The 13,669-nt window shown below is 40.2% G+C and overlaps 1 protein-coding gene across 2 annotated transcripts in view; it reads left to right on the top strand.

Annotated features, from left to right (window-relative positions):
- Nucleotides 1–13,669, top strand: part of LOC306879857 (1-phosphatidylinositol 4,5-bisphosphate phosphodiesterase beta-4-like) — a 109,091-nt gene that overhangs the window by 57,055 nt on the left and 38,367 nt on the right. For both annotated transcript variants that reach the window (XM_079433075.1, XM_079433076.1), the window contains exons 19-24: nucleotides 2,440–2,540; nucleotides 2,625–2,720; nucleotides 2,793–2,943; nucleotides 9,239–9,323; nucleotides 11,167–11,291; nucleotides 13,267–13,318. In XM_079433075.1, the coding sequence (XP_079289201.1) occupies nucleotides 2,440–2,540; nucleotides 2,625–2,720; nucleotides 2,793–2,943; nucleotides 9,239–9,323; nucleotides 11,167–11,291; nucleotides 13,267–13,318 (610 nt within the window). The remainder of the gene's footprint in view (nucleotides 1–2,439; nucleotides 2,541–2,624; nucleotides 2,721–2,792; nucleotides 2,944–9,238; nucleotides 9,324–11,166; nucleotides 11,292–13,266; nucleotides 13,319–13,669) is intronic.

Genomic DNA, 13,669 nt, shown 5'->3' with positions numbered 1-13,669 from the left:
CCCCTCCTTCCGACAAGCACAGTCTGCTCTGATTCGCCAGCTGACACAGTGCATTGCGATTGGCCGAACACCACAAGCGCGTGTCAGAAATGTAACGCCCCTTTCCATAATCGCAAGCTTCAGCTTTCAAGTTAGTTGTACCATCAGTTCAAGCCCGAGAGTGGAGACAAGCCCGGATTAACCATACGACATCTTAAGGGCCCAGGACAGCAAGGGCACGAGCAAAATACTGTATCTGTAATCTCCCGCTTTATATTTAACAAACTGTCCACCCGGGCTTTTGCGCTGCACAGAGATATGCTGCGCTGCCTATGACTTTGAACTTGAGTTGAGAGCGGTTGAGAGTCAGTCTCATGCGGACTGACCAATGAAGAGAGGGCCTTAAGTGAAAGACCCTCTCCTCATTGGTCAGTCCGCATGAGGTGGGTCAAAGGTTACGCCGAGCACGTTACGTGACGTCAGGCGTTGCTACAACAGAAAAAAAAAAATCCGACACAATGGAGAAGCTAAGTGGGAGCGCGAAGCGAAAATTAAAAAAGGAAAAGGACATCAGAAACGCTGAAAATTTAAAGTATATACCTAAAATAGGTAATTTCTTCACTCCTGTTAATGTTGCCGACAGTTCTGTTAAGTCCGCTTCCGTCAACGACGAGGATAACTCAGCTAGCCAGGACTTTTCTACACCGCCTGCGGTAGCTTGCGTTTACAGCCCGGATAATAACTAATAACTTGATTGCCTTGTCTTCTGTGATAGCTCTATCAATTCCATACATTTCTATTGGGAATAAGTGTTGTTAAATAAACAATGGTTTGAAAGTGGTTGCTTATCTATGCCTTTTTCGGAGTGTCTATTTACACTAAGTCCGCCCACTAACGTGTGATTGGGTTAGTCAACATTAAAAAAAGAAGCGAATTTAACGTCAGTTTCAGTGGCGTAGATGGTAAGGCGCATGCTTTTTTCTCCCTTTTCAAATCTCATATCGCATCAGAAAGGCATTTATTTTCAATAAAAATTAAGGAAATAATCAAAAAGTTGAAAATAAAGTATTGGGTAGGTGTAGGGAGGGCTTTATTGTCCCAATAAGGTGGCATCCATTTAATAAATTTGAATTAAAATTATAATTTACACTCAGTACGTTATTATTGCGTACTGTTTTATAATGTACTACAATACTGAGGTGCAGATAATTGCCACTATTTGCAATAAGTAGTATAAATAGCAGAAAAGCTTGCTATTTTAACATAGTGTAAATATAATCTATAGCTATTTGCACTTAGTGTAAATAGCATCTGTCACTAAAAAAATATGCTATTTGCACTTGGTGCATTTGTAGTTCTATGAGCATTCAAATATTTGTAAATCAAAATATGATGACAGTTAGGATTGGAAGTATTGAGTATATTTACTGTATATTACAGTAATATATTCTATATATGACCATATTATGGTGATCCTGGGGTCGTGATGATGGGGCCCTTGAATATTGTTGCCCAGGGTACAACAAAGTGTTAATCTGGCCCTGGGAACAGAGTCGTGTGACAGACAGTGATGATGCTCGTATGTGTTTGCACACAAGCCACGGTTAAGAGGATTTCTGACAGGCTATACACTCCGCTGTGATGTGACCCTGTTCCCCTCACACACACACACACACACACACACACACACATACATGCATACATACATACGCACACACGACATGTTATGCACAAAACTCTGCATTTGAACAGTCGATAGCAAATACTTGAACTACTAACATAATATACTTACAGTCGCTGATTCAGAAGCGGCAGATTGTCATAGAAATGTCGGAATTGACCCTTTGTTTTTTTTTGTTTTTAGAAATAGCCTTTGTGCACAGCCAGCCTTGTACTCTCCTAGGTTCATGAAAATGGTCGTCCATAAAATGTGTTGCGCTAATTCGAACATTTGGGTTGTGCTGTTCTGTTGTAAACAAGTCTTAACCAATGATTCCTAATTGCATCCACTTCCGGAAGGCCAAATAAAGTGCTTTTGCTTTCACATAGAAACACACAGTGTCTCTCCACACCCGTTTTAGGGCGGCGTGGCAGAGTCTTAACTTTGATAAAGAATATCTCTTTTGTTTTGAGACTTTAGTCTTTGCAACTTCAGGGATCTTATCTATACACAAACAGCTTGTAACACTCCAAAGAGAAATTAAAACTTGAAATCGTATCATATGACACCTTTAAACAAATTACAATTGTCAGTGATGATGAAATGTTTTCTGCGTGGAGTAATGTCTGGTGCAGTTGCAGCTTGTATTATTAAAACAAATAGAAAGCAAGTATTGGGGCTGCACAATATATCGTTTCAGCATCGATATCGCATTGTTAGTATGTTTAGTATACTGATCGTTATATTTATATTTATATATATCTGTGTGTGTGTTCGTGTGTGTGTGTGTGTGTGTGCAGCGCTGGACGGTAAAGAGATGAACTCAGACCTGAAGAGCAGCAACACACTGTCTCTGTTGGAGGATGCGGATGCAGAAGCTCAGGACAGCAGCAGGAAGAAGGTGAGCTGTGCAGGAGGAGGGTGTGTGTGTGTGTGTGTGTGTGTGTGTGTGTGTAGCTCTGCTCCTCACATCACTGTGTTTCAGATCCCAGACGACGACGTCACCGAGATCTCAGAAGCCACCGAAATCACAGACGCCACTGATGTGTCAGAAGCATCGGACCTGGAGATCAAGAAGAAGGTGCGAGTGCTGTTTGATTGACAGATGGATCTGACTGATCTGACTGAGCGTGACGCTGTGTTTCTTCATCAGAGCGTGGAAACGGCTGAAGATGCTGACGCTGAGCAGCAGCTTATCGCCTCCTATAAGTATGAAGGAGCCACGACCAACATCCACCCGTACCTGTCAGCCATGGTCAACTACGCTCAGCCCGTCAAGTTCCAGGGCTTCGAGGTCGCTGAGGGTCAGTCCAGCGTCCGCAAACGCCACCATCACTGCTAGAGAAAAACCATGAAAAGGCAGCTAATAATAAAAAATAATACAAATCAAACCTTTCAAACAGAGTCAGAAACACACTGAGACCGTCTTTGTCACAAACACACACATTTATTCACTGTTTGGACCAGTGTTGGGGAAAGTTACTTTTAAAAGTACATACTACAGTATTGCGTTACTCCCTAATAAGTAATTAATGTTATGTTTTTATGGAAAGTAATGCATTACGTTACTTTTGAGTTGCTTTTAAATCTGGGCAGGGCTTGCTTGTTTGTTTTTAATATAAACAAGTGGTAACACTTTATTTTGATAGTCCACTTTAGACATTCTACTAACAGTAAGTAACTTTGCAACTACATGTCAACTAGCAGTCATTAGAGTATTAGTAGACTGTCTGCTTAATATATTCCAACACTTTATTTTTATGGGTCCACAACATACAACATACTAACTATCAGAAACTTTGCAAGTATACGTCAATTTATTCTACTAACCCTAAACCTACCCTAACAGTCCACTCTGAGAGTTAGTAAACATGTAGTTGCAATTTAATGAGAATTAGTTGACATGTAGTTGACATGTAGTTAAAAAGTTACTTATAGTTAGTAGCATGTCTAAAGTGGACTATCAAAATAAAGTGTAACCAAAGAAGTTCTTCTTGTACAAATGTAAAAGCCCTTTCACAACAAAAGTGGAATGAATCCGGCTCAGACTGAAGGAAATGTAGATTAGATTAGATTAGATTAGATTCAACTTTATTGTCACTGTGCAGAGTACAAGTACAGAGCCAATGAAATGCAGTTAGCATCTAACCAGAAGTGCAAATAACAGGTTTATAAATAGATATAAAAAATATGTGTATATACATTGTTTTATGACATATAGTGCAAGTTATGAGGTAGATGGGGAGAGACTAGCTCAGTGCAAATGACTGTACATACGATTTAGGTTGCAAGGAAATATAAACAGAAGGTGCATTATAAAGAGAGGTATGTAAGTAGCATATGTATGGCCAATGACCTTCACGGCATCCGGAGGTAGAAATGTGCAAGGGAATGTGCAAATATCAGGAATGTGCAAATAGCAGGAAATAAAAAACATTGTGAGTGAGGAGTGCAGACAGGTTGTTGAACAGTGCAGTTTTTTTTTTTTTTTAAACCATTAGGTGGTCCATCTTGGGTGTAGTGTTCAGCGCCTGAGATTGGAGTTCAGTAGGCTGACAGCTGAGGGAAAGAAACTGTTCCTGAGTCTGTTGGTGCGACAGCGAAGACTCCTATAACGTCTCCCAGATGGGAGAGGAGTGAACAGTTTGTGACTGGGGTGAGAGGAGTCTTTGATGATACTTTTCGCTCTCCTTAGGCAGCGTTTGTGGTAAATGTCTTTGATGGAGGGTAGCACGACACCAGTGGTGTATTGGGCAGTTTTCACCACCCGCTGGAGGGCTTTCTGGTCCGAAACAGTGCAGTTGCCGTACCACACTGTGATGCAGTTTGTGAGTATGCTTTCAACAGTGCAACGGTAAAAGTTCAGCAGGATGTGGGGGGACAGGTGAGCTTCCCTTAATTTCCTAAGGAAGTAAAGGCGCTGTCGTGCCTTTATGATCAGGGTGGAGGTATTGAGGGTCCAGGAGAGATCCTCAGAGAGATGGACACCAAGAAACTTGAAGCTCGCCACGCGCTCCACTTCGGCCCCATCAATGTAGATGGGAGTGTGTGTGTGGTCCTTCTTAGTCCGCCGGTGGTCTACAATCAGCTCTTTGGTCTTCTGGGTGTTGAGTGCAAGGTTGTTGTTGGCACACCACATTGCTAGATGCTGGACCTCATCCCTGTAGGCTGTCTCATCATTGTCTCTGATCAGGCCTACCACCGTGGTGTCATCTGCAAACTTGATTATAGAGTTAGAGCCATATACAGGTATGCAGTCGTGGGTGAAAAGGGAGAAGAGGATTGGGCTCAGCACACAGCCCTGTGGTACTCCAGTGTTTAGGGTGAGGACGGAGGAGGTGTGGTTATTGATCCTAACAGACTGTGGTCTGTTGGTGAGAAAGTCCAGGGTCCAGTTACAGAGGGAGGGGCTGATGCCAAGATCGGTGAGCTTGGAGATCAGTGTGGATGGGATCACTGTATTGAAGGCGGAACTGAAATCAATGAATAGCATCCTGACATATGTGTTGGTTCTGTCTAGGTGCGTCAGGGCAGAGTGGAGAGCTGAGGCAATGGCATCCTCAGTCGACCTGTTGGATTTGTAGGCGAACTGGTATGGGTCCAGTGTTGGGGGCAAGCATGTTTTCAGGTGGGAAAGAACCAGCCTCTCAAAACATTTTGCAATGATGGGAGTAAGAGCAACTGGTCGGAAGTCATTGAGGGCCGCTGCACCAGTATGTTTTGGTACAGGTACAATGGTGGCTGTTTTGAAGCAGTTGGGAACAATGGCTTGGGCCAAAGAGAGGTTGAAAATGTTGGTGAAGACCTCAGCCAGCTGTTCTGCACAGGCCCTAAGCACTCGGCCAGGGATGCCATCAGGGCCGGCAGCTTTGTGTGAGTTCACCTTACGCAAGGTAGCGCACACGTCACTGGTGGAAAGTGTGAGCGGCAGGTCGTCAGGTGTGAGCTCAGCTTTGATGGGTGGTTCTGTGTTTCCACGATCAAAGCGAGCATAAAAGTTGTTCAGTTCGTCAGGGAGGGTGGCATTGCTGTTTGGGGGTGTACTGTTTGCTGGTTTATAGTCTGTGAGGGCATGGATGCCTGTCCACATTCGCCGAGGATCATTGTTTTTAAATTTGTCCTCAATGCGCAGTTTATAAGGTCATTCAGGTCTGTACAGTAGAGGGCGCCGCTCAAACTAATCACATGAAGAATATAAGTGAGTGAAGTGACATACTGCCAAGTATGGTGACCCATACTCGGAATTCGTGCTCTGCATTTAACCCATCCAACGTGCACACACACACACACACACAGCAGTGAACACACACACACACACACACACACAGCAGTGAACACACACACACACACAGCAGTGAACACACACACACCGTGAACACACACAACAGTTGGGGGTTCGGTGCCTTGCTCAAGGGCACCTCAGTCGTGGTATTGAGGCTGGAGAGAGCGCTGGACATTCACTCCCCCCACCTACAATCCCTGCCAGCCGGAGACTTGAACCCACAACCTTTGGATTACGAGTCCAACTCTCTAACCATTAGGCCACGACTCCCCCCCCCCCATATGACGCAGGAGAAGAAAGTTCAACACCATTCAGCAATAGTGTGTCATTTCTGCTTATTAGTACAGTTCAGTTGGATCATCCAAGGTCAACAGCAAAGACCATGGTTAATAAAATTATATTTTTCTTATTTAACATTTAATTAATGCAGGTTTGTATAATATTCTGAGTTTGTATTTCACTGTTTTGTATTTATTGTGAGGAACACTGAATGTGTTTTAGTGCAGGTGAGATGAGTAAATACATGTTGATATTTAGTCTAGAACTACAGTAATATCATGTAGATATTTAGTCTAGAACTACAGTAAGATCATGTAGATATTTAGTCTAGAACTACAGTAAGATCATGTTGATATTTAGTCTAGAACTACAGTAAGATCATGTAGATATTTAGTCTAGAACTACAGTAAGATCATGTTGATATTTAGTCTAGAACTACAGTAAGATCATGTTGATATTTAGTCTAGAACTACAGTAAGATCATGTTGATATTTAGTCTGGAACTACAGTAAGATCATGATGATATTTAGTCTGGAACTACAGTAAGATCATGATGATATTTAGTCTGGAACTACAGTAAGATCATGTAGATATTTAGTCTAGAACTACAGTAAGATCATGTTGATATTTAGTCTAGAACTACAGTAAGATCATGATGATATTTAGTCTAGAACTACAGTAAGATCATGATGATATTTAGTCTGGAACTACAGTAAGATCATGTAGATATTTAGTCTAGAACTACAGTAAGATCATGATGATATTTAGTCTAGAACTACAGTAAGATCATGTAGATATTTAGTCTAGAACTACAGTAAGATCATGTAGATATTTAGTCTAGAACTACAGTAAGATCATGATGATATTTAGTCTGGAACTACAGTAAGATCATGTTGATATTCAGTCTAGAACTACAGTAAGATCATGATGATATTTAGTCTAGAACTACAGTAAGATCATGTTGATATTTAGTCTGGAACTACAGTAAGATCATGTAAATATTTAGTCTAGAACTACAGTAAGATCATGATGATATTTAGTCTGGAACTACAGTAAGATCATGTTGATATTCAGTCTAGAACTACAGTAAGATCATGTTGATATTCAGTCTAGAACTACAGTAAGATCATGATGATATTCAGTCTAGAACTACAGTAAGATCATGTTGATATTCAGTCTGGAACTACAGTAAGATCATGATGATATTTAGTCTGGAACTACAGTAAGATCATGTAAATATTTAGTCTAGAACTACAGTAAGATCATGATGATATTTAGTCTGGAACTACAGTAAGATCATGTTGATATTCAGTCTGGAACTACAGTAAGATCATGATGATATTTAGTCTGGAACTACAGTAAGATCATGTTGATATTCAGTCTGGAACTACAGTAAGATCATGATGATATTTAGTCTGGAACTACAGTAAGATCATGTTGATATTCAGTTTGGAACTACAGTAAGATCATGTTGATATTCAGTCTGGAACTACAGTAAGATCATGATGATATTTAGTCTGGAACTACAGTAAGATCATGTAAATATTTAGTCTAGAACTACAGTAAGATCATGATGATATTTAGTCTGGAACTACAGTAAGATCATGTTGATATTCAGTCTAGAACTACAGTAAGATCATGATGATATTTAGTCTAGAACTACAGTAAGATCATGTTGATATTCAGTCTAGAACTACAGTAAGATCATGATGATATTTAGTCTAGAACTACAGTAAGATCATGTTGATATTTAGTCTAGAACTACAGTAAGATCATGATGATATTTAGTCTAGAACTACAGTAAGATCATGTTGATATTTAGTCTGGAACTACAGTAAGATCATGTTGATATTTAGTCTAGAACTACAGTAAGATCATGTTGATATTTAGTCTAGAACTACAGTAAGATCATGTTGATATTTAGTCTAGAACTACAGTAAGATCATGTTGATATTTAGTCTAGAACTACAGTAAGATCATGATGATATTTAGTCTAGAACTACAGTAAGATCATGTAGATATTTAGTCTGGAACTACAGTAAGATCATGTAGATATTTAGTCTAGAACTACAGTAAGATCATGTAGATATTTAGTCTAGAACTACAGTAAGATCATGTAGATATTTAGTCTAGAACTACAGTAAGATCATGATGATATTTAGTCTAGAACTACAGTAAGATCATGTAGATATTTAGTCTAGAACTACAGTAAGATCATGATGATATTTAGTCTAGAACTACAGTAAGATCATGTAGATATTTAGTCTAGAACTACAGTAAGATCATGATGATATTTAGTCTGGAACTACAGTAAGATCATGTAGATATTTAGTCTAGAACTACAGTAAGATCATTTAGATATTTAGTCTAGAACTACAGTAAGATCATGTAGATATTTAGTCTGGAACTACAGTAAGATCATGTAGATATTTAGTCTAGAACTACAGTAAGATCATGTAGATATTTAGTCTAGAACTACAGTAAGATCATGTAGATATTTAGTCTAGAACTACAGTAAGATCATGATGATATTTAGTCTAGAACTACAGTAAGATCATGTAGATATTTAGTCTAGAACTACAGTAAGATCATGATGATATTTAGTCTAGAACTACAGTAAGATCATGTTCACACACAACACTCTGCACTTACTCCTGATTTCTCTCAACACCAGAGCTGTCACTCAATACATCACAAACACAGGAACTGGAGATACTTATTTGAAAAAGCAACTCGGATATGTCCTTCTGAATTAAAAAGTAATGAGTTACTTTACTAGTTAATTATTTAAAAGTAATCCGATTACGTAACCTGCCTTACTTGTAATGCGTTCCCCCAACACTGTTTTAGATGTTCTTGTTTGGTGGTGGTTGAGGAGATTCCCCCCTTCTATGTAAAGCGATTTTGAGTACCCAGAAAAGCACTATATAAATGTAACAAGTTATTATTATTAAATGATCAGTCATTATCTTTTTGGCATAATATATATATAAATATATTCATGATAAATGGGTGTCTGGTGTGTTGTTTTATTTCAGAGAGGAACATCCATCACAACATGTCGTCCTTCAACGAGTCTGTGGGTCTGGGCTATCTGAAGACCAACGCCATTGAGTTTGTGAAGTATCCTTTGACAACTGCACACGATTACCCATCAGCCCTCAAACACGGCACCGCTGGTTTACATGATGCTGAGATCACACTCTAGTCCGTGAACACGTGTGTGTGTGTGTGTGTGTGTGTGTGTGGGTGTGTTAGAGAGAGTGTGTGTGTGTGTGTGTGTGTGTGTGTGTGTTAGGGTTAGAGAGTGTGTGTGTGTGTGTTAGAGAGCGAGAGAGAGTGTGTGTGTGTGTGTGTGTGTGTGTTAGAGAGAGAGAGAGTGTGTGTGTGTGTGTGTGTGTGTGTGTGTGTGTGTGTGTGTTTGTGTGTTAGGGTTAGAGAGTGTGTGTGTGTGTTAGAGAGCGAGAGAGTGTGTGTGTGTGTGTGTGTGTGTTAGAGAGAGAGAGTGTGTGTGTGTGTGTGTGTGTGTGTGTGTGTTAGAGAGCGAGAGAGAGTGTGTGTGTGTGTTAGAGAGAGAGAGAGTGTGTGTGTGTGTGTGTGTGTGTGTGTTAGGGTTAGAGAGTGTGTGTGTTAGAGAGCGAGAGAGAGTGTGTGTGTGTGTGTGTGTGTGTTAGAGAGAGAGAGAGTGTGTGTGTGTGTGTGTGTGTGTTTGTGTGTTAGGGTTAGAGAGTGTGTGTGTGTGTGTGTGTGTGTGTGTGTTAGGGTTAGAGTCTGTGTGTGTGTGTGTGTTAGAGAGCGAGAGAGAGAGTGTGTGTGTGTGTGTGTGTTAGAGAGAGTGTGTGTGTGTGTGTGTGTGTGTGTTAGAGAGAGAGAGTGTGTGTGTGTGTGTGTGTTAGAGAGCGAGAGAGAGTGTGTGTGTGTGTGTGTTAGAGAGAGAGAGCGTGTGTGTGTGTGTATTATTATTACAGGATATTATTATTATCAACGCGTAAAAGTTCCGCTGAGATCAGGCTAGAAAACGGCAAAACACTCCTAACTCTCTTGATGCAGACCTGATCCTGATCATCTTTCAGTGATGTTTGCTGTTAAAAGGCAGAATTTGTAGATCTGAGTTTCTGAAGCAGCTTGTTCACTCAATAAATATAATATATTAGTCATATTTTTAACATATAAATACATAATACTACAGCAACATTATGCTGGATCTTAAATACAGTTAGTTACACGAAGCAGGCTTTTAAAAAATCATGTAAAAATGATTTAAAAGTTCAGTTACATGAAGCAAAACAAGAAACAACGCTCACTTTATATTAAGGTCTAATTCTTGCTATTAACAAACCATTAACTATGACTTTTGGATAAAAAAAACTCCTAATTTGCTGCCTATTAATGGTAGAGTAGAGTATTGGGTTGGATTAGAGATGCAGAATATGTGCTTTATAAGTACTAATAATAAACAGGAAATATGTTAATAACAGGCATGCTAATAAACAACTAGTTAATAGTGAGAATTGGTCCCTAAACTAAAGTGTTACTGAAACAACATATAATGTTTGAACTATAAAATATTGTTACTAAAAGGGCTAACACCCCGAAAGTGTATGTAATTAACATCATTATTGTAATTTTCTTTAATCAAAGTCTCTGCTTAGAGGAAACTAAACGTGTGTATCTGTACGTTCAATCATATAAAATGACTGACTGTGCATTTGAAGCTTATTCTTACAGCAGAAGCTCCACTGAAGCGTAATCGTGTCATGAGTTTGATAACTAGTAGCTTCTGTAGTTTGATGTAGATGTGAGCAGATTTCTTGGAAATGTTTTCCCTGTGAGTTTGAGCGTTTGAAGAGAGGCTTGCTCTCCGGTGAGCCGAGCAAATCCTCAGGGGAACGATCCCTGCTGTTCAGGGTTAAAAATAGCTCCGCCGGGGGTCTGTGGCGTGTTTTCCTCAGCCGCGGATGCACAGCTACAACAAGCGGCAGATGAGCCGCATCTACCCCAAAGGAGGCCGCGTGGACTCCAGCAATTACATGCCTCAGATCTTCTGGAACGCCGGCTGCCAGATGGTGTCTCTGAACTTCCAGACTCCAGGTATGGCCGGGACCCGGGGTCCGAGAGCCGCCGGGGCCGTTACTGTACGCATCGCATTAACACGCATGTACAGAAACTAAAGAACATCAGACTGCGCTGAGACACCTGTGTTCTCAAGTAACTGAAGTAACTGCCAAAATGATCAGAACACTAGTATTATCAGCAGCTAAACATGGTGTTAAGTCAGTTATTTCCTTCTTCTGCTGTAGTGTGTCAGTAGGAAATATCAGTTTACATTTCCAAACATTCAATTGGCCATTAATTGTAATAATCCAGAGAGATTGCTCTAGACTGGCCAACTAGAGTGTAAAATCAGATCTGTTCGGTGTTTTCCTCCTGTCTGAGGTTCAGGAACCTCGGTATCTTCTGGTTTTTGATCTGTTTTCTGGTGAAAATGGTGCGTCTGACACCAGCACACGCTCTTCAACAACACACACGACCTGGAGAAACACACACTCGACTTCATCAGTGAGTCGTGCATTACTACTGAAGCGGGAAAATAACAGTGTTCATGTCGCAAAATTCATCAGTTATGAAACAACTTTCTGCTGTAAAGCAGCTCTACAGAAGACATTATTCAGATCATTTCAGTTCAGTTATGAAAGCAGTTGAACTTCTGTAAAGCAGCTCTATTGGACGGCAGTGTGGTTAGTGAACTCTGGATGGTGATTCTTCAGTGTTTGTGAGCTAACATCAGCTGTGTGTGTCTGCATGTCAGTAATAATGCGCTCGTCCCGTATGTTCAGAGCAGCGCCGGCGGGAAGCGAGCAGCATCTGTTCAGAAACACTTGTGTGCGGCAGATGGAGCTCAGATCAGAGAGGACTTTATAAACCTGACTTTAATCCAGCTCCAGACGAGTGTGTGCTGAGCTGTTGTTGAGCAGTCGATCAGACGCATCTACAGACCAGAGCGTGCCGAGACTCCTGGAGAAAGCACCGTCCATAGCAACACCCTGGCAACCGCCTGCATCTCTCTCTCCCATCACATTCCTTAGGATTGAGTTTCTAATCATAATTTACAGCGTTATAGAACTCATCACAATAGTTGTAGAAATGACATTGGGGTTTTATGTTTTATAATGACGTGTTTTTGTTTATAATGCATTATAATGCTTTCATAATGTGCATATAGACAGTATATGGACTGAAATCAAACCTGCTAAGATAATCATTCAATGATAATTCATAAAATACAGGAAATGAATAAAAATGTCAGGTCTTGGATCAGAATCTAGGAGCCCCACAAATGACTTGTGGACAAAAATATATTTATTGTGACATTTAAGATTTTTTTATTATTATTCATTCATTCCCGCTATTTAGTTTAATTGTGATTACAAATTAAGAATTTGTTGCCATGACTTATTAATGTGCTTATTTTGGTCAATTTTGGCCACATTGTGCTAATTTGTACAATTTATGCTATTTTGCTAATTTTACTAAAATGGGCAAATTTTTAATTCAAGGCCACAATTGAACTAAAACGATGGAGTGAATTAAATAGTCATGGGAATGAATTCTTAATTTGTGGGAATAATATATATATATATACACTGCTGCTCAAAAGTTTGGGATCAGTAGGACTTTTATTGTTTTTTAAAGAAGCTTCTTCTGCTCATCAAGGCTGAATTTATTTGATAAAAAATACAGAAAAAACTGTAATATTGTGAAATTATTGCAATTTAAAATAACGGTTTTCTATCTTAATATACTTAATATTCATCAAAGAATCCTGAAAACAGTCTCACAGGTTCCAAAACAATATGAAGCAGCACAACAGTTTCAACATTGATAATAAATCAGCATATTATTATGATTTCTGAAGGATCATGTGACACTGAAGACTGTAGGAAGGATGCTGGAAATTCAGCGCTGCATCACAGACATAAATTCTATTTTAAAGTATATTAAGATATTAAGCGGCGTTAAGAATCTTCTTGCTCTTGTGTAAAGCAGCATGTATTCTGTGTTTCAGATCTGGGCATGCAGCTGAATCAGGGGAAGTTCGAGTACAACGGCGCATGCGGGTGAGTGTCGGCCGTTTCCCGCTGCAGCTCATCAATGACAGTGTCACATCGCATTAGCTGCAGCCGGCGGCGGTGCGTTCGCTCGCTAACATTAGCGCAAACAAGCGCGCGCTAAACATCGGCCCTCCCGCACAGATTCTCATGTACGAGTCCAGCCGGAGGCCAAACGCTCGTCTGGGATTACCGGCCCACGAGCATCAATATCACAGCCCCTTAATGTCCCGTTATTACCCAGCAGCCCCTCTGTGTGTGTGTGTGTGTGTGTGTGTGTGTGTGAGAGTGTGTGTGTAATGGAAAGCTTGGATCATTAATCTTCTCTTGAACAATTAATCAGAAAAATAATTAATATCT

This window comes from Barbus barbus (assembly GCF_936440315.1).
Source record: "Barbus barbus genome assembly, chromosome: 14".
In the NCBI taxonomy this organism is placed as follows: domain Eukaryota; kingdom Metazoa; phylum Chordata; class Actinopteri; order Cypriniformes; family Cyprinidae; genus Barbus; species Barbus barbus.
Note: the sequence above shows the minus strand (reverse complement) of the source record. Positions and strands in the feature narration are given on the sequence as shown.